This window comes from Glycine max, chromosome 2 (genome assembly GCF_000004515.6).
Source record: "Glycine max cultivar Williams 82 chromosome 2, Glycine_max_v4.0, whole genome shotgun sequence".
Classification (NCBI taxonomy): domain Eukaryota; kingdom Viridiplantae; phylum Streptophyta; class Magnoliopsida; order Fabales; family Fabaceae; genus Glycine; species Glycine max.
The window spans coordinates 7,407,359-7,433,680 of NC_016089.4; the positions used below are offsets into that span (position 1 = coordinate 7,407,359).

General features: G+C 33.3%; 3 protein-coding genes across 5 annotated transcripts; all 3 read left to right on the plus strand.

Moving 5' to 3' along the window:
• The first annotated feature begins 1,530 nt into the window (after positions 1 to 1,530).
• On the plus strand, positions 1,531 to 5,227 carry LOC102667578 (heat shock 70 kDa protein 4). Of its 2 annotated transcripts, none has more exons than XM_006574756.4 (3): positions 1,531 to 1,776; positions 3,088 to 3,310; positions 3,421 to 5,227. In XM_006574756.4, the coding sequence occupies exons 2-3, from the start codon at positions 3,091 to 3,093 to the stop codon at positions 5,061 to 5,063; spliced, it is 1,863 nt and encodes a 620-aa protein (XP_006574819.1). In that variant the 5' UTR covers positions 1,531 to 1,776; positions 3,088 to 3,090; the 3' UTR covers positions 5,064 to 5,227. The 2 variants fall into 2 exon arrangements, with proteins under 2 accessions (XP_006574819.1, XP_006574820.1); XM_006574757.4 differs by lacking the exon at positions 1,531 to 1,776 and adding an exon at positions 1,870 to 2,053.
• A 1,519-nt stretch (positions 5,228 to 6,746) lies between these two features.
• Positions 6,747 to 8,284, plus strand: LOC100816065 (uncharacterized). Of its 2 annotated transcripts, XM_041011607.1 has the most exons (3): positions 6,747 to 6,847; positions 7,099 to 7,726; positions 7,766 to 8,271. In XM_041011607.1, exons 1-3 carry the CDS (start codon positions 6,781 to 6,783, stop codon positions 7,917 to 7,919), a joined length of 849 nt encoding a protein of 282 aa, XP_040867541.1. In that variant the 5' UTR covers positions 6,747 to 6,780; the 3' UTR covers positions 7,920 to 8,271. The 2 variants fall into 2 exon arrangements, with proteins under 2 accessions (XP_040867541.1, XP_003520000.2); XM_003519952.4 differs by having other exon boundaries at positions 7,099 to 8,284.
• A 1,876-nt stretch (positions 8,285 to 10,160) lies between these two features.
• Positions 10,161 to 25,205, plus strand: LOC100809639 (dynamin-related protein 1C). Its single transcript, XM_003518567.5, has 16 exons — positions 10,161 to 10,283; positions 10,375 to 10,438; positions 11,278 to 11,385; positions 15,873 to 15,974; positions 16,630 to 16,680; positions 16,785 to 16,846; positions 18,400 to 18,490; positions 18,608 to 18,672; positions 18,798 to 18,992; positions 19,118 to 19,237; positions 19,328 to 19,398; positions 20,390 to 20,615; positions 21,060 to 21,110; positions 21,698 to 21,947; positions 22,276 to 22,415; positions 24,860 to 25,205. Exons 1-16 carry the CDS (start codon positions 10,161 to 10,163, stop codon positions 24,986 to 24,988), a joined length of 1,848 nt encoding a protein of 615 aa, XP_003518615.2. The 3' UTR covers positions 24,989 to 25,205.
• Positions 25,206 to 26,322: the final 1,117 nt, after the last annotated feature.

Consider the following 26,322-nt stretch of genomic DNA (forward strand, 5'->3'; position numbering starts at 1 on the left):
CACCTTGAAAATAATTCTTTTAAATAGTTATTGATTATAATTTGTGGGTTGATCTGTCCAAATACAATTTTTCATAGAAAATAAATGCAAAAATTTTAGACAAATTATTGCTGATAAATTTGAGTGTGATAATTAATAAAAGATTATCAAAATTTAATGAGTATTTAGGTTAATTATTGTCTAAGTTAAATAGAGTCTTCCGGTAAAAAGAAAAAGGAAGTATAGCACTCTAGCTCCATTAATTGAGTAACACGTAAATTTTTTTATTTGTCTTTTATTTTTGTGATAAAAAAAAGATTCTCAGAGTAAAATTTAAGTTCTTTATTTATTTATCTTATAATTAAAACTTCAAGTGAATTTTTAATTACTAATATATTAAAAATATTAGGGTGTTAATTTTTTTTGGTTGAAATAAGGATGTTAATTTTAAACTGACAGATTAAAAATATAAAGAATAAAATTAAACTTTTTATAGTATAAAAAATTAAATTAAATCTTTTTTATTCTACAATCAAACTAATTCTAATTGAAAAGAAAGAATTAAAATATAATTTAACCTTTTACGAATTAAAATAATATTTTATAATATTTTTTATGAAAATATTTTATAATATATATATATATAATGCTAAAAAAGTGTAATTTTCTATATTTTTGTGATTTTTTCTCACTCGATGCTTTTTTTTATTTTCATTTAACCATTCCTTTCAACGTAAACAACTCCTCAAATATACATTTTTTTTCCCCTTCCTATTTCTACTCTTTGCACACTACACACGTTTTCTTCGCCAACCTTTGGACTCTAGTCACTTTTTTTTTTTTTTTTTTGTGTGTGTGTGCTTACGATCAACACCAGTGCCGAACCCTACTTACTTATCATCCCTCCTTCGCAGCAGACACGGGTAACACTGCTTTTTGTTTTAAACACACCGTTTTGCTAACAAAACAATACTCTAAACCATTTTAATACAAGTCTTTTCTTTTAAATCTGAGAAATTGTGAATCCATTTAAGCTTTTGGTCAATGGTCAATGTAAGTTTATATTTTTTTGACTTTAGATTCCTGTAAAATCTTTTTTCATTTTTTTTAAAGTTTATGTTTTTTATTTTTGATTCTTAAAAGATACTTTTGTTCGTTTTTAGTTCTGGTAAGTTTAAATTTTTAAAATTTTGATTTCTGTAACACAAACTTAATGAGACTATAAATAAAAAAGTAAAATTTTAAAAGAACTATAATTAAAAAAACATAAATTTACAAAATTAAAAATTAAAAAAATATCAACTTACAATAATTAAAATTATAAAAATAAATTTACATGAATAAAAAATGAAAAAGTATTTACCTGGAACAAATCATATTTAATTTAAGCCTATTAACAATTATCACTTTTTATGTAACCTTTCACAACTTGCTATTGCCGGTTACATTTACTCAGTCCTTTTGTTTTTCCAACTTTTGGACATCTCTCCAATCAGAGTGTGCAACAAGTCATCTCTATTCATAAAATTTTATTCGATTTTTTTCTCCTCCAACTTTTAGACAACTTTTTGTTTAAAGCAAAAGACCTCAACACAAGTCAAGTCTATTGGTAGCTTCGTTGGGAAGTATTATTAGTTATAACATGTTTGGGAATGCGTTATAATTCATAATTCATGTTGAATGGAAAAAATACAGACACACTAGACAGTGAAAAGAACTACATTACTGAGCTTTCATTTTGATTCTCCAAAGAGTGTGATTGAGAAGGAAAAGGATCCAAAGAGTGTGATTGAGAAGGTAAATGTCCTGAATCAGAACCCTTGTTTATTTTGTCCCCTAAACATGTATCTATGTTCTCTGTATGACAATAGCCGTGCATCACTTAGGGTATGTTTGATAACCATTTAAAAAAAACTATTCTTAGTTTTCAAAAGCTCAAAAATAGAAAAAATAACAAAAAGAAAAACTTGTTTGATTGGTGAAATCAGTTTTTTAGTTTAGTTAAAATGGAAATAGCTACTGGTTTCCAGTTGTGACCTCCAGCTTACCTGTATCACTCCGTGAACCTTTCTTGGTTGGTGACTTGGTGCCGATGCCGGTTTTTTTTTCTACTTTTTTCTTTCTTCCTTTTCTCTTGCCTTGAGAACACAACAGTGTTTTTTGCTATTTTAACCTATCTGCTTCCATATAGAACTGAAAAGGAAAGCTTCTTTAAGCTGTTTTTCTGTTTTCTAGTTTTTAAAACTCTTTTTCAATAGATTTTGGATGATAAACTGAATGATAAGTAAAGGAAAATTGTTTTGAAAACAGCTTTTAGAAAAGCTACCTAACACTTCTTCACTGTGATACTCAAATAATCTTAGCCCAAGATAGCCAGCAAAGCTTTGGAGTTTGACATACTAACGGTGATTGTAGCCCCTGAAATTAGTACCTGAAATTGACATTGGCCCAATATTTAATCTTTACTTTAGTGCCTGTCAGTTTGATCCTATGTTTTGCAATTATGAATCCATTTAGTCCTTGATTTTGATTCCGTTCAGTTAATTTGGTTCCTAGCGAACTAAATGGATTTATTGTTGTCAAATTCAGGAATTGAATTTCTTTTTTTCATAATTTTAGGGACTAAATTAATTGGTGACTGAAATTTTAGGAACTAATTTGGTGTATTACTCATCTTTTAGCATACTTATATTTTAATTTCTACATACAAATATGATTAAACCATAATGTGCTTGTATTAGCGGGAGTCTATTGATGGGAGGTGATTCGTGACTTCTGTGTTCTGATAGAAAAGCAAGTAGTTCATTTTACAAAGTAAATGTAAACTACTTTAACTGTTAGCATCATCTAATTTTAGTATAGTTATTATGCTAATTGTCATGAAAGATTTTCTGATATGAATTGTACTACAACACTTTTGCACTTTTGATAAATTATAACAGTGGAGTTAATTGGTTACAAAGATGTAATCCACAATTCTCTTTGGCTGAAATCCAACTCTAATACTTAGGAATTACTTGTAACAACCAGAATGATTTCTTTGACTGTGCCCCATTTCTTCCGTGTCCTGACTTGAACCATTTTGATCTTGTTTCATTTACTCGAAAGATCATGGCCAAAAAATATGAGGGATGCGCAGTGGGAATCGACCTTGGTACAACTTACTCGTGTGTTGCAGTGTGGCTGGAGCAGCACTGTCGAGTGGAGATCATCCACAACGACCAAGGCAACAATACCACCCCTTCTTGTGTTGCTTTCACAGACCAACAGAGGTTGATCGGTGAAGCTGCTAAAAATCAGGCTGCCACCAACCCAGAGAACACTGTGTTTGGTAAGTTTTCTATTTTTATCAGTGCTTTCTTTTAAACATTTGCAGTTATGATTTCTCTGTGGACTTTTAGTTGGACAAATGATTGATCAGAATTTTTCAAACTTTTGTAGATGCTAAGAGGTTGATTGGTAGGAAATTTAGTGACCCCGTTATTCAAAAAGATAAAATGTTGTGGCCATTCAAGGTTGTTGCTGGTATTAATGACAAACCCATGATTTCCCTTAACTACAAGGGCCAAGAGAAACACCTTTTAGCTGAGGAAGTGTCATCTATGGTCCTCATAAAGATGCGGGAGATTGCAGAGGCATATTTGGAAACACCCGTAGAGAATGCAGTGGTTACTGTGCCTGCTTATTTCAATGACTCTCAACGTAAAGCCACCATAGATGCTGGTGCTATTGCAGGCCTCAATGTTATGCGGATAATCAATGAACCCACTGCTGCAGCTATTGCATATGGCCTTGACAAGAGAACTGATTGTGTTGAAGAGCGAAACATTTTCATCTTTGACCTTGGTGGTGGTACTTTTGATGTATCTCTCCTCACAATTAAGGATAAGGTCTTTCAAGTTAAGGCTACTGCAGGAAACACTCACCTTGGAGGGGAGGACTTTGACAACCGAATGGTGAACTACTTTGTACAGGAATTCAAGAGGAAGAACAAAGTTGACATTAGTGGGAACCCAAGAGCCCTAAGGAGGTTGAGAAGTGCATGCGAGAGGGCAAAAAGGATACTCTCATATGCAGTGACTACCAACATTGAGGTAGATGCTTTATTTCAGGGTGTTGATTTTTGCTCCTCAATCACTCGTGCAAAGTTTGAGGAAATCAATATGGAGCTCTTTGAAGAGTGTATGGAAACAGTTGATAGGTGTCTTTCTGATGCTAACATGGACAAGAGCAGTGTACATGATGTTGTCCTTGTTGGTGGTTCTTCTAGGATTCCCAAAGTGCAGGAGCTATTGCAGGGCTTCTTCGATGGGAAGGTTCTGTGCAAGAGCATCAACCCTGACGAGGCTGTTGCTTATGGTGCAGCTGTGCAGGCTGCTTTGTTGAGTAAAGGCATTGTGAATGTTCCAAACTTGGTCCTATTGGATATTACACCACTGTCTCTTGGTGTATCGGTACAAGGAGATCTCATGAGTGTGGTGATTCCTAGAAATACTACCATTCCTGTAAGGAGGACAAAAACATATGTTACAACTGAAGACAACCAATCTGCTGTCATGATTGAGGTTTATGAGGGCGAGAGAACAAGAGCGAGTGATAACAATTTGCTGGGTTTCTTCACACTTTCTGGCATTCCTCCTGCTCCTCGTGGCCATCCTTTGTATGAAACCTTTGACATAGATGAAAATGGTATTCTATCTGTTTCCGCTGAGGAAGAAAGCACCGGCAATAAGAACGAGATTACCATAACCAATGAGAAAGAAAGACTGTCAACCAAAGAAATTAAAAGAATGATTCAAGAAGCTGAATATTACAAGGCTGAAGATAAGAAATTCCTTAGGAAGGCCAAAGCAATGAATGATTTGGATTATTATGTTTACAAAATCAAGAATGCTTTAAAGAAAAAGGATATCAGCTCAAAGCTTTGCTCAAAAGAAAAGGAGAATGTCAGTTCTGCAATTGCAAGAGCCACAGATTTGCTTGAGGATAATAACCAGCAGGATGATATAGTTGTGTTTGAGGATAATCTGAAAGAGCTTGAGAGCATCATTGAACGCATGAAGGCCATGGGAAAAATTGGTTAGTTGTTGTTCAGTTGTAATTTTCTGTGGTGCTAACTTAGACTTTTGTGTGATAAATGCAAACTTTCATGATTGATGTTATCTTAAGCTCTAATAGCCGAAGTTTGATAACTTTGCAGAGGATATGTTCTTTAAATTTATTGCTATTACTGACTTGTTTTGCATAATATGAGTTGCGCTCGTACATTTCATTTTTCTTTTGCTGATTTTAGAGTTGACCTTTCTAGACCAGAGGTGTTAATAGAAACTAATTTTCTCACCTTAGTACACACTTGTTTTATTGAAAGACAATTTGGAGTATTTTAACAAATGTAAGATGTAATATGCTTCTTATAAACCCTTACGCTCACATGTTTGGAAAAATTATCCATGGTTAATTTCTAATTTTTTTTATTAGAATTTCATTTTTTTAATTTTAAGGCTTAAATACATTTTTAATTAGACTCTCATTTTTAAGCCATCATGAAGTCCAATAATCAATGAAAATGTAAAGAAATTAAGGTGTCACTTGAGATTGATTTGAATAAATTTGTAAAAGAAAAAATATCAAGTATTTGAATGAAAATGTAAAAAATAAAATGGATTCATTTATATTTTTATTCGAATAATACAATAGTTAATAACGTAGATATAGTTAATATATGTCTCCCGGTTGGATATAATCATAGGAAAAATATCATTTAAAATATACATAAGAAGGATAAATTTGAAAGACAAGAAGTTGAAACACGCGTTTGCCGTTCATATATATAAAAGAAACTACAGGAAATAACCGTGTTTTTTCTGAGCAATGAAGCAGAAGATTTTAGAATCATATCGCAACCACATTTTCTATGAAATGGGGACCTATCGAGAAGGACACAAAGTCATATTCTGCGCAAATGCATGAATTGATGTCTGAATATATATATATATATATATATAATCAAGACTAAATATTAAAATACTACTGTACAAGACAAAGTTATAAATTATTATTTGCTGAAAGAAACGTGCATCTAAGAAAGATTAATGATGTCATCTCATAAAATAGAACGCATGAAAATGCAGCTGAACTTTCCCGTAAGTCGTCATCGATCGCCAATGTACGTGTACAAGTTAAATGCAATTTTTAATCCAATTCAGCTGTCCTCAATGCAACACAGTTGCATTATTTGTACATCGAACAATTATCAATTAATATTATATTTCCTATATTATGTATACTTTTATCTCTCATTCTTTTTTATCTTCTCCATATACATTCATATAAAAAAATTCTCTCTCAATATATATTGAAAAGAATATTGTCTCTCACTTTAACGGTAAAGAAAAAGAAAAGCATTTTTTACTGCCATGTGAATTGTGATAGTGATAGTAAGATAGTTGTAATTAGAGATGTCAATTTTATGTTTATCGTTGTAATTAGGTAAAAACTAACCACAACATCATATACCTATGCATGCTTGCGAGTCCAATTAAAAGGGAAAATCACCTTCTAAAATCTAAAATAATAAATGATAAAAGGGTTACTCAGAAGGATCAGAAGCACCTATAAAAAAAAAAAAAGAAGGATCAGAAGCAATAACAAGTTGAGTTACGCGTTTTCTGTCGTATCAAACAAGATAAGGAAACAATATTAACCGACCTACCTTACTTTCCAAGTATCTAATAGTATTATTTTTAAAAAAGTAAAGCCATTACTTGCAGGTTTTGCCTATAAATAATAGTAACATTATCAATGTTTAAGAACAAAAAGGCATTTATATATAGACGTTTTTTCCTATATAACAGTAGTGGTGTTTCTGGTACGTATTTCATTTTCTTATTATCTTCACAATAATCGTAGAATTTACCTCTTTTATTCTATCACATCTTTATGAACCGTATCTATTGAGTCTCCTGTTATCTACAGTCATAGTTGAATTATATATATAGTTTGTTAATTTAATTATAATCAGTTATGACATATATATCTCAAAATTTCCAATTTTGCATTTTGAATTTTGACCATTACATTGATTTTCTATTCTTGTTGTTTTTCCTTTTGTTTCACCAGAGTTTGTGTATATTCACACACACCTGTCCTTAATTTCATCACAATCAAAAGTTACAAGAGATATAGAAATGAGTACTAAGAAGGGTTGTCCAAGCCATGCAGAAGCAATGCAATTGAAGCAACCAGGGGCACCATTCAAATGCAGTGGATGTAAACAAATGGGGTTCGGACCCAGTTACCACTGTGAAAGCAGCAACTGCAGTTACGTCCTCCATGAAGAGTGTGCAAACGCTGTTTCCATAGCCTTCCATCCCTTTTTCTCGAAGAGCAATTTCGAGTTTCATGAGAAAGCACCTGGGAAACGCACAAGGTACTGTGATGGCTGTGGAAAAGATGTGTTAGGGTTTGTGTACCACTGCTCCACCACAGGATATGATCTTCATCCATGCTGCTTGAAGCTGAAACACAACATTTCCGACCAAGAGGGGCGCGTGACGCTTGAACTGTGCCAGAAGGTTCCATCCAAGTGCGTGAAGTGTAAGCATAGGAATGTTGTGGAGAGAGTTAAAGGGTGGTCTTATGTGTCTTCTGGGGGGGATTGTTGTTACCATGTGTCTTGTGTGAAGGAACTGATTCTTGAGAATTGGAAGAAGGGTTATTTCTCTCAAGAAACCAATAATTCAATTGGGATGAGTAGTGACAGGGAGAACACTCAAGTTGCACTGAGAAGCATGGAGATTGTTCCAAGTGGAAGAAGGTCAAGGAGAATCAACAAGTACACCAAGATTGCTGTGTTGGTGTTCAAGCTAGTGGTTTCGGCTATTTTTGGAAACCCTATATCTGCCATTGCTGCTCTTGTGGAAGCCCTTGTTACTGATTGATCAGGATACCCTACGATTTTTTTTTGTTGGGACATAACTTAAATATAACTACTTATCTGTTATTTTTAGTGTTATTCTTCGATTGAAATTAGAATTTCACCTCGATAATTTAATTATGCTGACATTTAGTATAATTTTTTTATTGAAATGAAAATCTAGTTTTGATTGTTAAATTAAACATCACTAAAAGCATACTAAAGTAGTTGTATATAGGTTTTCTCTTTGTTTAATTGTTGTTGTTTGCTTTTTTAATAGTCACTGATGTTAATTAGTGTTGCTTTTTGATATTAGATTGGTGTCATATTGAATAAAGCTTCTGTAATATGTTCAATAATGATATGTGTAGAACAATAATCGTACTGGTACTTTTTTTGGGTTTGAATGTAATATATATATAAATTTAAGCTAATTCTTTTGGTTTCGTGAAAGAAAATATGCATGAAAATGAAGCAGTTCATATGCATAGCAACTTCGTGGAAATTTGATGTTAATGCACATTGTTTTCCACCACCAATTCGGCCATTCTCTAAGTAGCTACAGCGAAAGTTCATGACGGTTGGTATATATGTGATGTAAAATAAACAATAAACCAGCAAGCATTCTATTTTTAATATTTGCGAGAGATAAACATAAGGTGCGTCCTTCAGCTCCTATACACGTGGATACCAATTAAGGTTTTTCAAAAGTCTCAAAATCTTTATCCGTAGACGATGATTGAACTCTGTAATGTTTATATCCTCATGAGGCAAAGAAGACAAAAATTAAGAGATACTTAAATTTTTCTCTGTTTACGCTTTTTTCTTTGATATCTAAGAAATAAAAGTATTCAGCACTACAATTTCTTTTGACAACAAATTTCGTTATTATTATTCATTAGTGACTAATTTTCAATATTTTATTATTAATTTTAAGACTTTAAAAATATGATAGAAAGTTCTGATATATATGTACCCTTATTGTTAGCTTTAAAACTTCAGCGAACCATTTTTTTTTTCTTTAAGTTTTAAAGGTAATAATCTGGATGTTATAATGCCAATATATATATATATATATATATATATATGGTGTGATTTTTAAAATTCAGAAAAAATAATATAGTTTAGTTATCTCTAAAAAAAACATCTTAAAAATAATAAAATGGTGAGGTTCTTATGTTTGGCTTGACAATCTTGTTGTAACTACTGTTGTTGTAGGGCAAGCAAAACTACGTAGTCTAATAAATTTTATCTTGTCTAATCTTCCATTATACTTTTTGTATCTTTTTTTTTGCAAGTTGCCTATGAGAGTGTAGTGAAAATCATAACTCATATTCAAGGAACAATTTTAAGGGGGGACTGGGGGAGCAAAAGGAACACAAAAAAATAGCATGTGGATAAAGTGGATCATACATTCATATGCATGTAAGCTTAATTAAACGAGAAGGTGATCATGGTTTAAAGAAATGCCATGGCTCAATTTATGGCTTGTGGAACAGTACTGGAGGTGAAGATTTTTGAAAGATAATATCATAGTGATGTTATTAGGTTCACTAAAACAACAATTTTTTTAATGGCTTGTTGTAAATTTTTTGGTACTTGAATTCAATTCTTATCAATTAAAAAAAATACTTCAAAAATTATATGGTTATTTTGTTCTACACTTTATAAGACGAAACAATTCTTGACATAAGATGAAGTAGTTAGGACGAAACTTCTTGGTTCGTGGAAACATCTTACTACACACATGGCTTAAAGCATTAACGCATGTAAAATATCTATTATTCAATTATTACTTATTTGTTATCATTAAAATTAAAACATGATATACATACTTTATTAATAAAAGGAGAAAAAATTATCTTAAAATGATTAAAAAAATAATTTATAATTAAATAATTATATAAAACTGTTTTAAACTCAAAAAAATTATTTATATCCCATGTATTTCTAAGTATGTGCTCGATTTAAAGTTTAATAAAACTTAATTTCAAACTATTAAATGAAATGCAATCCATGCATCGTGTCACGTTCATTCTATTCCACCTAATATTTATTTTAAAAAAAATCAAAATAATAATGAGTGCAGGCAAATTCGGTTACGTTGATCTCCATAGTTGCTGCATTCACCCATGCAAAAACACAACGCGTAAGTTTTCGATATAGAAACCTGTGAAAACTGAAAAAGGGACGATTTTTCATTACATTACATAACCGTTTTTTGGGATCGGGTTCTGGTATTCGTCGTTGTTCCAAAATGGCGACCATGACGAGCTTGATTGGACTCATCAACAAGATCCAACGTGCGTGCACCGTCTTGGGCGACCATGGCGGTGAGGGAATGTCGCTGTGGGAGGCTCTTCCCACCGTCGCCGTGGTCGGAGGACAGGTGCTGTTACGTTCCCATCGCTTCTATTTCGTTGCGACTTTTCTTTGTTTTTGGGATTGATTGATTGTGTTTGTGATGAACAACGAACCAGAGTTCAGGGAAATCGTCAGTGTTGGAAAGTGTCGTGGGAAGGGATTTTCTGCCACGTGGATCTGGTAATCTTCACTTTCTTAGCATTTATTTCTTATTAGGAGTTTAATAACTATTTATATGAGCTTGACTGTTAATATAATTATTAAAGACTTAATAAACTTAACATATAATATAACAGTAATAGTTTGTGATTAAATAATAATATAAAATTAACATTTTATATATTTTTTTACAGTGGTATGTTACTAATCAGAAAATACTAGTATTAGAGAATAGTACTATAAAATTATTTAATGAAAAAATTATTAGGTTGTCCATGATTCAACTTGTTTAAAGTGATGCCAAGTGTGACATGACATGGAAAGGTATATTGATGCTTGAGCTCATCCAGAAAAAAACTGTAGCAATTTTCTTTTTCTTTAGTAAGTTGAAGATCGAGAGATTTTGATGCACCATTTAATTGATCTTGCGATAAGGGTTTCATTGAGTTTTGGAAGGTAAAGTTTGGCTTGCTGAGGTTACTTTGTCAACCTAGCCACATCTCATGAATGGATATGTTTGTTTCAGCTTTGAAAAAGAAAATGCTTTCATGACGTATTCAAAAAATATGTAACTTCATATCATTTGAACTTTTTTATTTTTTTTAAACATGTTTTTTTTAATTTAAAGTGATTTTTTGATATCTAAATAGTTATTTAAAAAAATAAGTCTAGTTTTTCTTGCTTTGCTTCGTAAGCCGGATTTTATTTTTTATTTTTTTGAAATTTTCAATGGCTAGAACGGGGTAATGGCCATTTTCCTTTCATTTGAAACAAATATTGTTCATTATTCCGTTGATGACAGTGAAGAGTGATTTTTTTATTCATCTGAATGCCTTTATGACATTATCTTTCATTATTAGGTATTGTTACACGGAGGCCACTAGTTCTTCAACTTCACAAGACAGATGATGGGCAGCAGGAATATGCTGAGTTTCTTCATGCATCAAGAAAGAGATTCACTGACTTTGGTAAATGATGTTTCTAACTATGAACATTTCTTTTCTAATTAAGTAAGATTTGCAGTAATTAATGATGAGCTGACATCAGGCCAATCCACTTGTGTAATCTTTAATTGAGTTAATGTTAATCATCCCATCTCAAGTTTGTTGGATGTATGGGATCAAGGACTGAAGATTCTTAATTGAGCTTAATGGACCACAGCCTTACCCATAGAGGGTGATAGATTTAACCATGAGCTACAGAATTTGTTGCTATGAGACAGAAATCCATCTGATTTACCTATAATTTGCAATTGAATTAGTTTTTCTTAAAAAATAACATTCATTAAATTAAATTAATAATACAGAATTATTTGTCTATATAGTAGAAGAGCTGTGGCTGCAGCAGATGGGATATAGACTCTCTCAGGGCCACTTTTGGCATGGGTATGATGCTAGTTTATATTATATGTCCATTGTTAAGCATGGCTAATACAATTGCAGTAACAATTAATTCAATTTTAAATTGCCAATTAAAGGATTTACTTGCTATATTTAACTAACAAATACATTACAAATTGGATTTGTCTATAGATAGAATGCTAATAACTCTTATATTGGGTTCAACTAGAGAGATTTTCTTTGCAATCATTAAAGATTGCCATCCATGAATAGCGCAACAAAGAGAGGCCATAATCAGAATTCAAAACCCTATTGCACAACATAAGTAAGTGAAATAAGTCCCTCTAGAAAGTGATATAATGTGGTCCAAGTCCAACAGATGCATCACAAAACAGAACAAATCACTAACTTAGATCAAGGTTTAGCCTCTTACTTTTGGCTTTGCTGCAAACTGCAAAATGATTTGTAAGAAACTAAGAAACTGAACCAAGGGGGAGGACAAACCCAGAACTTACTAAGAATTTCAGATAGATTGCTTCTCAATTGCTTCCCGACAATGCAAAATTAAACTGGCAACTATTTTTGAACTACTAGTCCTGCATGTTATAACTTATAATCAAATTGGGTGAGGGGAGGAATAGTTGAGGTTTGTAAATTTGCAGCATGTCAGTGGTGTTAATCCTATCTTCCTATTTGAGTACTGCGATCCAGAATAATTGTTTTATCTTATATAGAGCATATTGACTCCCAAATTGCCTTGTCAAGATGGAGCATCTTCTGACTAGGAGAAAGAATCATAATCTAAAACTATGACTAACAAGATTATGTACTGGAATAATTGGGAGTTCAGAGAATCTTATCTCAGTCAGCAGAAATTTGTCTAGAATCAAGTAAATGCATAAGGGGCTCTGATTTATTACCTTGTAAATCATTCTAGTTTTGGTAAAAAAGTAAACTTCCGACCGAGATTAGGACCCTGAATATGAAAAAATGATTTTGGATGGGTGAATTTTGTAAAGAACAGTAGATATGGAGATAAGGAAATGTCTCTGAGAAAGGAATATTCCACAGAAAAATTTCCTTTGACCTTATTTGAGATAAATAACCCAACCCCAAAGAAACATGGTGATTGTGGTCTAATCGATTTTTTTTTTTTTAACTGCAAATGTTAATTTGTTAGTTTTGTTAGAAATATTAGTTGGGAGATTCGAACCCACAACCTCTCCCCCCTCCCTTCTGCCTTCAACCTTCCCCAACCATTGGGCCAACCTTATATCTCCCTTCTTAGTTCACAACAGCCATTTAGCCACCAGAGCAGTGATTTTGGACACAAAATTTCCTAGACTGAAGAAATCACTACTCTTCTCTATGTTATGCACCCCTTCACAATACGAAGGCCCTTATAATATATGAGTCTTCGGAGCCCTATCAAACTGAAATGCAAAAGATGAAAAGGAATACTAGAAAGGAACATGCGCATTATTTTTGTCAATCTACTTTTTTTTTTTATCGGCAAAGATAAATATATATATAAATAAAAGAAGTACCAGAGGTACTATTACAAAGTTAGGTTCCATATAAATGGTTCCTAAAAGCAGACAACAAAAGTCTGATTTGGAACCAAATTATGAAAAAAATACACATGTTTTAATAAAGCTGAAAACCCTACTACTGCAAAAAACCCTGTCTTAAGTTACTCGACCATTGATTAAAATGCAATGAAAAGTCCTTCTCCAAATTATGAAGCCAAGTCCAAATTAGAAAAGTCGCGTCTTCAACCAATTTGTTTCCATCAAAAGTTGCATTGGAGAATAGAATTCTATTTCTAAGCTGCCAAATGGACCAAGTAACCGCCAACCACCACAACTGCCACCTCCTAGGTCTGATTCCAACTACCTGCAAGGAAGAATACTGCATAAAATGGTCTTTTATGCTCCAAGGATGAGCTCCTTTCAAGTTTATCCAAGACATTGTTTCCCACCATATAGGTTGGATCTTAATGCAGTGGATAAAAATATGAGAAGCATTCTCCTCCACTCTACTGCAGAAGGGGCAAGTCATATCCGGAATCTGCACTTGTCTAGCCCTTAAATTAGATTTTGTAGGTAATCTGTCCCACAGCATCCTCCAAGCAAACACCCCAATTTTACTCGGGATCTTGATCTTCCAAAGGTCCTCAAAACAATAATGAAGGTTCTCAACAGCTACCTCCTCCCAAAACAATGAGTAAGCGCTACGAGTAGAGTACAATGAGTAAGCGCTACGAGTAGAGTAAATACCCGACACATCTGCTGCCCAAACCCAAGTATCTGAACCAAAATTCTGAATGGATTTACCTTCAACTTCAGAGAGAAAAGAGATGGCTAAATCGATTTCACTATCAAACAACTGTCTTCTCCAATTAAAGTCTCATTCCCACCCAAAGTTACTATGCTTCCCCAAGAGACCAATCAGCTGGTGTTGATGAGCAGAATTCAAATATAGCCGAGGGTACTTCTCAGCTAAAGATTGATCATGATTAATCCACTTGTCCTCCCAAAATCTTACCTTATCCCCAGCTTCTACCTTCCACTTAATATGCTGATGAAGAGTCTTGCCATTATGGGACTGATGGATAACTCTTTTTAAATCCCTCCACCAGATTGACTGAAAACTTGAGATTCCCTCTTCATTTAGACCTCTCCAGCCCCCATATTTAGCTTCCAAAACTGCAACCCAAAGAGCCCCTTGCTGGTGCATGAGATTCCACATCCATTTACCGAGGAGGGCCAGATTAAACGTATGGATGTCTTTAATGCCTAAACCTCCTTTGTCTTTAGGTAAGCAAACTGTCTCCCATGATATCCATGCAATCTTTTTGGTATCATGACCTCCTCCCCAAAGAAAGCTTCGCTGGATTTTGATTAACTTGTTGATCACCAATTGTGGAACCCTGAAAAAAGAAAAATAATAAATAGGAAGAGAAGTAAGAACTGATTGGATAAGAACCACTCTCCCCCCAAAAGAGATATATCTCTGCTTCCACCTAGCTAATCTCCTCTCATATTTTTGGATAATAGGTTCCCAAACATGAGCTCGCCTCGGGTTGGCCCCTATGGGTATGCCAAGGTAAACAAAAGGAAGAGCTAGCTGACTACAATTGAGATAGTTAGCTGCCATTTGCCTCCACTGATCATCCTTACCAAAAGCACCAAAAGAACTCTTAGCAAAATTAATTTTTAAACCAGAAACCACTTCGAAAGTTCTTAGAATAGCTTTGAGAACTTTTACATTTTCCAAAGTAGCCTCCCCAAAAAAGATCGTATCATCCGCGTATTGCAACAAGCTGATACTGACTTCACTGCTTGCAATATTGAATCCTTTGTACAAATTTGCTCCCAACGCTGTCCTCGTCAAACCATTCAAAGCCTCAGCTACTATGTTAAATAAAAATGGAGCTAGAGGGTCCCCTTGTCTAAGACCCCTTTGAGGTATAAACTCCGCTGTGGGGCTGCCATTTACCAAGACTGAAATAGAAGCTGATTTCAAACACCCTTCCATCCAGCTGATCCATTTAGGACTAAAACCAGTCCTTTTCAACATATAAAGCAGAAAATTCCACGACACCGAGTCATAAGCCTTTTCATAATCAACTTTGAAAACAAGGCAGGATTTATGTCTCCTTTTAGCTTCATCAATCACTTCATTAGCTATGAGGACACTCTGAAGAAGGTGTCTTCCTTCGATGAAAGCTGATTGGGCTTCATTAATGATGGTTGGCAGCACCCTCTTCATTCTCTTAGCTAATAGCTTCGCTACAATCTTATACATACAGCCTATAAGAGATATAGGTCTGTAATCATTCAAAAACTGTGGGTCAGCTACCTTTGGAATTAAATGTTATTCAAGTGTTATTCAAGTGAGGGGATACTTTAAATCCTACCGGTTTAGATTCCTCTAATTTCTGAATAGAAACCTGTTTTCATTCCATTAAAACAAAAGGTTGAATCTTGAACATAATAAATTTAAGATGTGTGCTTTGTTTTATCATTATCTATTGAAATTATGGATGTCAATAACATTAAATCTCATAACTGTAAAAACTGAGCTCTCATTTCCTTTTCTGTCTCATGCAGCTGCTGTGAGACAGGAAATTTCAGATGAAACAGATCGTATAACTGGCAAGACAAAGGCAATCTCAAACGTTCCAATTCAACTGAGCATATATTCTCCAAATGGTATTTATTTCCATTACCCCTTGATAACATCACAAGTAATTAACATCACAACTGAGCATATATTCTCCAAATGGTATTGATTTCCAATTCAACTGAGTATTTAACTTACTTTTACCATATCCCTCCTTCTTATTGAACATTTTATTGTGGTAAATAATGGCAGCATGTGGGTTGAAGTAAGGATAAAATTTGTGTAGTTAAACTATTCTTCTCTTCTATATGGTTTCTTTCCCTTTGAACTAGTGTGCTGGATTATTTTTTTTCTAGTATAAGACATTATAATTTAAGTTGTAAGTTTCATTTTGAACTGCTTGCATTATGGATATTGAACAGTATTCATAGCATCGATAGTCAAGAGTCAGCCGAACATGGTGAACACATGTCGGACTCACTTCAACATTGTAAAAAGAAATTGGATACTCTAAATTTTGCTGTTCCATAGTGTCACTTGAATCTGAATATTTCACTGCAAGAATATTCAGATTCAATTTACCTTATTGGAAAAATTATCTTGAACTTTTTCTTTTGGTTTCAAAATAAAATGTTTCTAATACACACCTCCTAATTGAGAATATGAAACACAAAATTCTCCTTCACTTACATTGAACACTTTGATTTTAGTTGCATAACAGTTTTACATGGTTTTGTCTTGCAGTTGTGAACTTAACCCTCATAGACCTTCCTGGGTTGACAAAGGTTGCTGTAGGTAAAGTTTCACACATTTCATATTATTTTAAACAAATTGGATGTAATTTTGAGAGGACTCATCTAAATGATTAAAGAATAACAGAGTTTGTGCTTCTTTCACAGAGGGACAATCAGACACCATTGTTCAAGATATTGAGAACATGGTCCGTTCCTATGTCGAGAAGGTAATTGTACTTCTAATATAAGAAGAAAAATCAGATCTGATTGAAAATTGTAGTATTAAACAACTAAACAAGCATTCTATATGACCTTCACTAAATCAGGGCTATTAAGGATGGAAATTAAGTCCATATACTATAAACTCCCTCAAAGAAAGTACCATATTCCGGTAACCAGTCATTAAACTTCAACACTAGAAATCATAGATAAAAACTTATACTATGGGTTCCTAACAAGAAGTGTTTATTTCAATCACCTCTTTCTAAGTGGCCATCACCATTTGCTCATAAGTTATAAATTATAATCAACCATAAATTCATTATTAACCTGTTTTTAGCATAATCAAGTAGCTTTCATATGAATTCTGGAATTTGAAAATAATGGTTAGAACATGACTAGAATTTGGAAACTGTATAGAGACTCCTGTTTGAAATAAGGTTTAATCATTTGATCCCTATAGTTAGCAAAAACTTTACCTTTTCATTCCTACTTTTAGTCCCTATACAGGCATTTAGTTTTGTTTAATGTCTTTAAGAGTGGATGACCTGGTGCTGGTGTGGTGCTGAGGGGGATGTATTGAAAAAAATCCAAGTCCATGGGTTTAGACTTAAGTCATAGGGTTAGGGTTATCCTCATTTATATACTTTATCTTAGCACTATCTCTAGCCGATGTGGGACTTGGATTTTTCCCAATGCCTATCAACACCTCTCTCCTTTCTTCTCCTCTCCCTTCTCAGTTTCCTGCTTTCCTTTTTCCTGGTCAACACCTCTCTCCTTTTATTTTGCGGGTTATCTTTCTTCTACATTCTCTTACATCAACTAATTCTCATTGACCTATATTAGAGAGTCTTGAGGTTGTAGAGTTCAGACGCGCTTCTTGGACAAGACAAGATAGGCCACGAGTAAATTTTTGTGTTGACATTTCTTGTAGTGGCTACAAGTAACTATTTGTGTTGATATTCCTTGCAGTGATGCATCATTTTAGTCTTACTACGTAAAATGTTTGAAAACATGAAAGTTTCCATTTAATTCATTTTCTAGATCATATGATGCTTCCACCATGCACAGTGGCCAGAAATCATCTCTGGCGAAGGTGCTGGTGGAGGCATTTTCAGTTTCAAATGTTTGGCAGTTTAACAACCGTAAAAAAATTTAGGTGGTTTTATGTGCCAGTTTTGATTTTGTGATAGTGATAGAAATACTATAGCTAACAGAGTTACATGGCATGAATACCCTAGTGTTTAATCCAACAAGATGAAAATGATGCAACAAGGATATGATGCATTTTTAATCTCTAAGCATTTGGTCCTTCAACATCGTATATATATAAGCATTTTATGCATCAAGATTAAATGTATTTGGTCCTTCAACATCGTATTTGGTCCTCCAAAGTACAAATATTTTAATAACAATAGTAATAGTGTAATTTTGGTCAGTCATATTAAGCATACTGAACCAATAAAGATGCTTTGTCCAAATTCATTCTCTGTATTACATCTTATCATTTTCCTTCTCTATGTCTATCCTAATCTATCTAATTGAGTTTTTGATTGTGCAGCCCAATTGTATTATATTGGCCATCTCTCCTGCAAACCAAGATATTGCCACTTCAGATGCAATAAAAATTGCAAGAGAAGTTGATCCTTCTGGTCTGTCTTTTATATTTTTCAAATTCTGACACTGTTTCCTCTGATCATCTTTCTTTTTCTTTCCGTTTGAGCCAAGATCCATTTAGAAAGGCCTTTGTTATTTTATTCTATTTTCAGGGGAAAGGACATTTGGGGTGGTTACAAAACTTGATCTTATGGATAAAGGAACTAATGCCGTTGAGGTATAATTCTGTAACAACAGCATGGTTATCTTCGGTTTTGATGTTCTATACCAAATTGATTTGCTTGTTACTAAGATTGAGTCTATCAACTGGTGAAAAGTTATGCATTTATGTGAAACTTAAAGGTTCTTGAAGGAAGGCAATACAAGTTGCAGCATCCTTGGGTTGGAATTGTCAATCGTTCACAAGCTGATATTAATAAAAACGTTGACATGATTGTCGCTCGCAAGAAGGAGCGTGAATATTTTGAGACTAGTCCTGAATATGGACATTTGGCACATAAAATGGGTGCAGAATATCTTGCCAAACTTCTATCTGAGGTATTCTCAATAATATTTTTTTTCAGATCATTGTCCTTAACGATGTGGTCGTGTTGCTTTCTCTTTCTTGAAAGTGATTGTGAGTAATTTCCCTTCCCTTCCTTTACCGGCATTCATCGCTGCAGCATTTGGAGTATGTTATTAGGATGAAGATACCTAGTATCATTGCCTTAATAAATAAAGCCATTGACGAGCTTAATGCAGAGTTGGACCGAATTGGCAGGCCAATAGCTGTGGATTCAGGGGTCAGAACTTTGATCAATGCTGAAAACAATCTTCTTGCGTTTGAAACTTCTAGGATTTTGCTCTTACTAAGTAGTGTTTCTTTTATATAGGCCAAATTATACACTATTTTACAGATGTGTCGAGCATTTGACAAAGTATTTAAAGAACACCTGGATGGAGGGTAAGTTCCCTTATTCATTTACAATTTTAGTTGTCTACTTTTATAAAGCTTCTCTTTTATTTAATGCCCGTGCCCTTGTTTTAGAGTAACACATGATATTTAGCTTTGATATCCCATGCTTCTAGGTGATCTGGTTCATATGCTTATATGAAACTTTCAACAGAATTTCACTCTATCTTTCTGCTGAAACATATTATTTTCCTCGTGTGTATTTATTTCTTCATCCTCATACTGAAACTCTTTGCTACACCTTACGGATATTGTTCTTAATAGCTAGTCACCTTGCAATTCACTTTTATGCTATAACTATTTGATAATTGAGTATTTGAATATAGTTTTTCAAGGTATGAAAAAGGAAGAATGGACAATAGTTCTTTATCCCATGCTGTGCCAATTGGAGTACACCACTTAAAGTTTCTCAAACAAGCAGTCTAAGCTTTGATTTAGTAGTAATCCTTATAGAAAGAGTTTGAGAACCAAATTAATCAATATGAAAGTATAGGGTCCTTGACCACGTTTGACCAAAAGTATAGGGACTAAAAGCACAGTTTCCCTTTAAATTAGAGTTTAACTACAAGGTGAAATAGGTCTGTGCATTGTCCATGCTTCAACCCAAAGGGGTCATGCTTGATCTGGTTTGTTAGATCCATAAAAACATTATCAATTAAATTAACTTGATCTTTTGGGTTGATTACTTGATTTGTTTCTTGACAATGAATAAACTAAAAATGCTTGTCATTGTTGTTATTGACTCTGAAAATAAATTAAAAAGATGCTGCCTATTTTTGTTTCAAGACAATAGGGACAAAATCATGCAAGTACTTTTCAGGCATAAGTTTTACTAACTCACTTTAGAAGCACAAAGTGATTAAAAAATAAAAAATAATTGAGTTCCATTAGATACACCTTTATAGCATGCTATTTTTTTTTTTGTCATGAAATAATTTTATGCAACTACCATATTTGATTAAGTAACCAACTGCTATTTCAGACGTCCTGGCGGGGATCGGATATATGGTGTTTTCGACCACCAATTACCAGCTGCTTTAAAAAAGCTCCCTTTTAATCGCCATCTTTCCTCAAAGAATGTCGAAAAAGTTGTTATGGAAGCGGATGGTTATCAGCCACATCTAATTGCTCCAGAGCAAGGATATAGAAGACTTATTGAGGGATCTATTGGCTATTTCAAAGGCCCAGCTGAAGCCTCAGTGGATGCTGTAACTTTCTTGACTTTATTCCTTGATCTGTTTAAAATGTGATGGACATTGCAGATATTAACATGCTCGAGTACACTTGTTTATGAATTTATGTACAACGTAATATACATGATTTCTGGACATCCTGTTCATACACTATTTATGTTTTAACCGAATGGCTTATCTCCTTGCATGTATTGCACCTTGTCATCCTTGAACAGGAAGCTTCTGTTGAACTTTTACGAGCAGGTCCTGTCCAAGTCTTGCAATGTCGAATGAACTTTGGCATTGTCCGGTGTCTTTGTTCAGAGGGACTTTTTGGAATCAACACATATATTTCTTTAACCAGCATTACTTCATGCTGTTTTTCTCTAAACAAATTGCCTCATCAGCTTATCTTCTTCAATATCTTTTAGTCATTGTTTGTTTTGCTTACAAATTGTTTTCTGTCATCTACTTTTTCAGGTCCACCTCATTTTAAAGGAGCTTGTAAGGAAGTCAATTGCAGCAACTGAGGTAGGCAATGCATTTTTAAGTTGATATAATATAACTCTTTCAGAGAGGCCCCAAAAATTTTCCAAATAACACATCTTAGTGGGATTAACTTGATCTTATTCAACAGTTAATTCAACTTTGTGTTAGGAGTGATATTAGTGTTCCTTTGCTTGTGAGAAAAGTGAATGAATGCTTCTGCTGTGGCATCCCCTTCAAATACTAAGATGTGTTCTGTTTTGCTGTTGGAACAAGGAAATGAGAAATTGGAGTTATGAAATTGGAAGTAGGAGGAGAAAAAGGTTTAAGAAATAGTGTTTCATAATAAAATCACATAGCTCCTTTTGGGGATGGATTTGGTTGAGCTCAAGTTGACATAATACCTCATACTTCCTGTGTAAAAGAATATCTTTGAATTTGTGTATTTTTCATATCAAAGTTTAAAATTCTTATAGTGGAAACACAAGTTATGTAAACTTGAGCTATGTAGTAATTCTCTATCTTCCATTTATGACTCTAAACAAAAATCTGGAATGCACCTTATTCCACTCAGGATTCAGAAATTAAAAGATGAAATAAATCTTACACTGTTATAAATTTATGGCATGTAGGAATTGAAGAGGTTTCCAACCCTTCAAGCTGATATAGCTGCTGCTGCAAATGATGCTTTGGAACGATTCCGAGATGAAAGTAGGAGGACTGTGACCCGGATGGTTGATATGGAGTCTGCCTATCTAACAGTAGAATTTTTTCGGAAGATGCATCTTGAACCGGAAAAGAATGCAGATCAAAAGAACCCCAGTCGGAATAATCCTAATCCCCCCGTGGACAGTTACACAGATACTCACCTCAGTAAAATTGGTAAGTAATTTTCTACATGCATTCTCACTGCTCTCGCAACACAAACAAGTCCACATTTTAAGGTTTCAGAATTTCACCCTTTTTCTTCTATATCAGTTGTGTAAATTCTTGGTTCTACAAAATTATGAATAGGGTGCTTGGATAATCATTTATTTTAAGTGTCATGTTGAATCCGTTTTTGATTTTTGAATTTAAATGATGTTGAATGCATGTTTGGGAGATTTGTGTAAATTCTAGGGTTTTATCTTGACAATTTTTTATTTTTTCCTTAAAAATTATAAGATATAGATTTGTGATTATTAAAATATTATGTGACTCGTTATTTCAGGATCAAATGTTAATGGCTATATCAACATGGTTTTGGATACACTAAAAAATTCGATACCAAAAGCCGTGGTTCATTGTCAAGTTAGAGAGGCAAAGAGATCATTGCTTAACCATTTTTATGTTCAAGTTGGGAGGAGAGAGGTATGAGTCTATCTTTTTGTTAAATTTTTGCAAATAGATCCAATCCAATTTCCAACTCTTTCCCTTAAGGTGTTTTTTAAATGGTTAAAAGAATGATAAATTCTGATTTTGTTGGGTCTGCACAAGTTCACTTATGTTCCAACATGTCTGTTGGGTCTGAAAAATTTGCTAAACAGTGTCGTAATCTTAACAAACAAAAAATGATTTGAGCTTTTGTATATGTCATGGAGAATGTTTAACAAATGCTGGATATAATGAATCTAATATCACAAATTCACAATGATGTTTGATGAACTCTTCAAAGTTTTCTGATAAAGACAGTTAACTTGGAATGAAATGGTCTAAAAGTTGATGATAAAATTGATTTCACTTGTTTGTTTTGTTCATTTGTTCGCAATTGCTCAATCATCAATTGTTAGGGTAATGAAATTTGACTTTCATGTAATCTATAACTTCTATTTTCAGCTTTTGTTGGTCTAAGTCTCCTACTCTGTCAGTCCTTACTAAATCTTTCTTCTTGTGCTATAATTGTTCTTTTTTTTCCCCAACAAGTCTAAAAGTGATAATGAAAAATATTATATATCTGTTACTTTTATGGAATACCTACGTCCTCCATTGAGCTGCAATGGAAAACATCTTGGTGGTGATCTTGGGACAAACATCTAAGAGTATTAAGTGGGTTGTCTTTGGCTGTTATCTGCATTGCCTAGGTTAAGCTAACTAACACCATGTAACCTGCATGTCAAGCTTATACAACAACAACAAAGCTTTATTATCCCACTAGGTGAGGCTATCAAGCTTATCTATCACCAAAGTATATACAGAAAAGTTATATTCCAAAACAAATTGTACTTTCAGATTTGCAAAATATTTGATTTTTCCTTATATCTTTAACATCCCAAAATAATAAATACATGCTGAAAATATATATAACACCTACCAGAAATAAATAGGAAACAATGGCTTTCGATTTTTAAAATTAGAATATTTAATACATCTCAAGATATTTCTGAATCAATCTCGTATAGCTACAAAATGCCAATGTCACAAAAATAAATAAAAAATGCCACCTATACAAAGGAAGGAGCTAGCATACCAAAATAATGCTGAGAAAGAACATCGAATCCAAGCAGCCTACACAAATAAAAAATAAGGAAATTTATAATGTAATGTAAAGATGAAATTTACAACATATATATAATAAAGTTATGGGTTTTAACGTTTTAGGGTCACGCACGTGAGAACCAAAATTTGAAGGCTCCATCTCGTTAATAGCCCTCTTTTCTCCTTGGATTAATTCTTTACTATGAGTGATTCCATCTGAAGGAAACCCTTTCATCTGTTGAATCAAAACACATATATTATTTCATCTCACAGATTCCTCTGGTGTTAAGAAGTCCCACATCTTCTGTTTTAGTTCTCAAGGTACAATTTATATATTTATTGGACAACTTCAAGTTAATTGATTTTAACTTGAAATCTAATTGGTATCGGAGCATATCGCCTCCATTCCATTCTAGTGACTTTAATTACGATTTATGTGTCCCTTTATATTTTTCCTATTGGCCTATTCCCACTCCTACTTATCAATAAACAAACAAAGCTCTTAATAGTCAATACCAATTATTCATTCAAGCTAAAACTGATACTTTTTTTATTGATAAGATATTTGAGTATTCTCTAGAACTAAATCAGTTGTACTCTTTTTCCCATATCCTTCTTTTACCACCCCATATGTTGATAGTTCCTCGTGTAAACATCACGAGAGATGAAAAAAATCAACAAGGCCCTTCACTATTTCTATACATCAAAAAGTCCGAATGGCAAATCCCAATTCATGTTCATCAAGCCATCGTAAGTATCTCTTAGCACTTGGTTTTTGGATATATTAACACGACACATGCATGTGTGTGAAGCTAATGAACTGAGAGCACGGATGGGGATAATATTTAACTTTCAATCATATGTGAATGGCCAACATTAGCTATAACAAAAATCAAATCAGCTATCCCTCACCCTCAACAACATTGCTACTGCATCAATGATACTGTGAGCCACCCGTAAAACTGGTTTTCAACATTATTGGCGAGACCAAACATGTTATTTTATTGAACTTACAACTTCATGCTCATTACACCTACTGCATCTCCACAAGATCAATAATAGTGACTTGAGTCTGGATAAGTATGATTGATGATGCCATGTTAATGTCGAGAAGGTTCTTTTCGCAGAATCCACTATTAAATTATTCAGTGATGGAATTATCTGTTTTAGTAGTCAAATTTGAGTTAGAATATTTATATACAATACTTATCTGTTATTTTTTAGAACATACGATTTTCTTTTATGCTTCACTTTACTGGACTCTCAAGTGCTTTGTAGTGAAATACCACTTTTGACAACCTTGGTCACAAGGTTAAAGCAAAATTGTGCTGTGTATGCAGAAGGATCAATTGGGGGCTTTGTTGGATGAAGATCCTGCACTTATGGAAAAGAGAGCACAACTAGCTAAAAGGCTTGAATTGTACAAGCAAGCCATGGATGATATTGACTCTGTGGCTTGGAATAAATAATCAACATATGTTCCATTCATTACACCGGATGCTATAGGTTCAATTTTGCACATCTACTCTAATGAAGATTTCAAAGATTAATTATTTCATTCTTTGATCCTTTTTTTTTTATCAAACTAGAAAGCAAAAAGCATAGTTGCTGCAATAAGTTGTAATTGCACATTAGCATGTAACTCTTTTGCCCTTAGTGTATAAAAATCGGACGTTATGTTTTGCATCTTATATAACAAACAAGTCTTATTATGATGTTGGTACAAGGTCTTCTTCATTTAACTGTATTAGTAACACACTATTTATTCCAACTTACCCTTAAATAAGGAGAAGGACTACACAATTTTATGATTTTCAATAAATTTAATCAAGAGTAAAGAATTGGTTATGGAAAGAATGTGTTAAAAGTTTGTTTCTAACATTTCTTGTTGGAGGTTCTCCCAAAACAAAGTCTGAGGTGACGATTTACTTAGCTTCGCAATAACATTGAGTAACACTACTGGTGTAGAATTCAAATGCATAATCACCTGTGACTAGTTTTTTATTTCCAAAATAGTTCCTCCCTATCATTAGTCAAAATTAAAGCATTCAGCAAAAAAAAGCATAGGTCAAAAGCATTATTTTTATATTTCCAAAATAGTGCCTCTCTATAATTACACAAAACTATGCCGCCATTGCTGCCCTTTCTTGATCTCCACATTCACCAAGAAAAGCCAGAGAAAATAAAACAGCCACAAAACTATACTTACAGTAGCAGCAGTCTAGATCTGTGCTATGGAGGATCCATCCTTCCTGTCAATTTAACAAAGGAGTGCTAGCAACATAAACTATTATTAGTTGAATCTATTGAAAAACACTCAATTTAGTGGGTCATACTTCTTATTTAATGATCTTCGCTCATTTTGTAGTTTTTTTTTAATAAGTATAAAAGAAAAAGTAACACAAAAATAACATTCTAAAATATATTATTAGGGATATAAAAGGAAAAAAAATAATTAATATTACATTAAAAAATTAAAATAACATTTATTTTGGAACTTATGTATTTAATTTAAAATTTAGGATATATAGTAGTAAAAGGTGTTTTCCAAAATATTGGAAACTTTTGCATTGTGAAAGTAAATAAGGAATATAGATCTAAATTAAAAATAAGATGCCCATCTTAATAATATACTTTTTTTAATAACTCTTTGCTTATTAAATTTTATTAATCCAACCGTTAAGTTTTAAAAAATTATTAAGTAGATCAAGTCTATTTTTTTTATAAAATTTTAAAAATATTAACTATAATTAATGAGTCCGATGGATTGGTCTGATTAATCCAATATATAAAAACTTTGTTG

What these genes read in the sequence shown, in the direction of transcription:
- LOC102667578 (XM_006574756.4), top strand. Translation starts at nt 3,091, where the DNA reads ATGGCCAAAAAATATGAGGGATGCGCAGTGGGAATCGACCTTGGTACA. An exon ending in CCCAGAGAACACTGTGTTTG is followed by an intron (nt 3,311 to 3,420) that starts GTAAGTTTTCTA and finishes AAACTTTTGTAG; the next exon opens with ATGCTAAGAGGTTGATTGGT.
- LOC100816065 (XM_003519952.4), top strand. Translation starts at nt 6,781, where the DNA reads ATGTTTAAGAACAAAAAGGCATTTATATATAGACGTTTTTTCCTATAT. An exon ending in TAACAGTAGTGGTGTTTCTG is followed by an intron (nt 6,848 to 7,098) that starts GTACGTATTTCA and finishes TTGTTTCACCAG; the next exon opens with AGTTTGTGTATATTCACACA.
- LOC100809639 (XM_003518567.5), top strand. Translation starts at nt 10,161, where the DNA reads ATGACGAGCTTGATTGGACTCATCAACAAGATCCAACGTGCGTGCACC. An exon ending in TTTTCTGCCACGTGGATCTG is followed by an intron (nt 10,439 to 11,277) that starts GTAATCTTCACT and finishes TTTCATTATTAG; the next exon opens with GTATTGTTACACGGAGGCCA. An exon ending in GAGCATATATTCTCCAAATG is followed by an intron (nt 15,975 to 16,629) that starts GTATTTATTTCC and finishes TTTGTCTTGCAG; the next exon opens with TTGTGAACTTAACCCTCATA.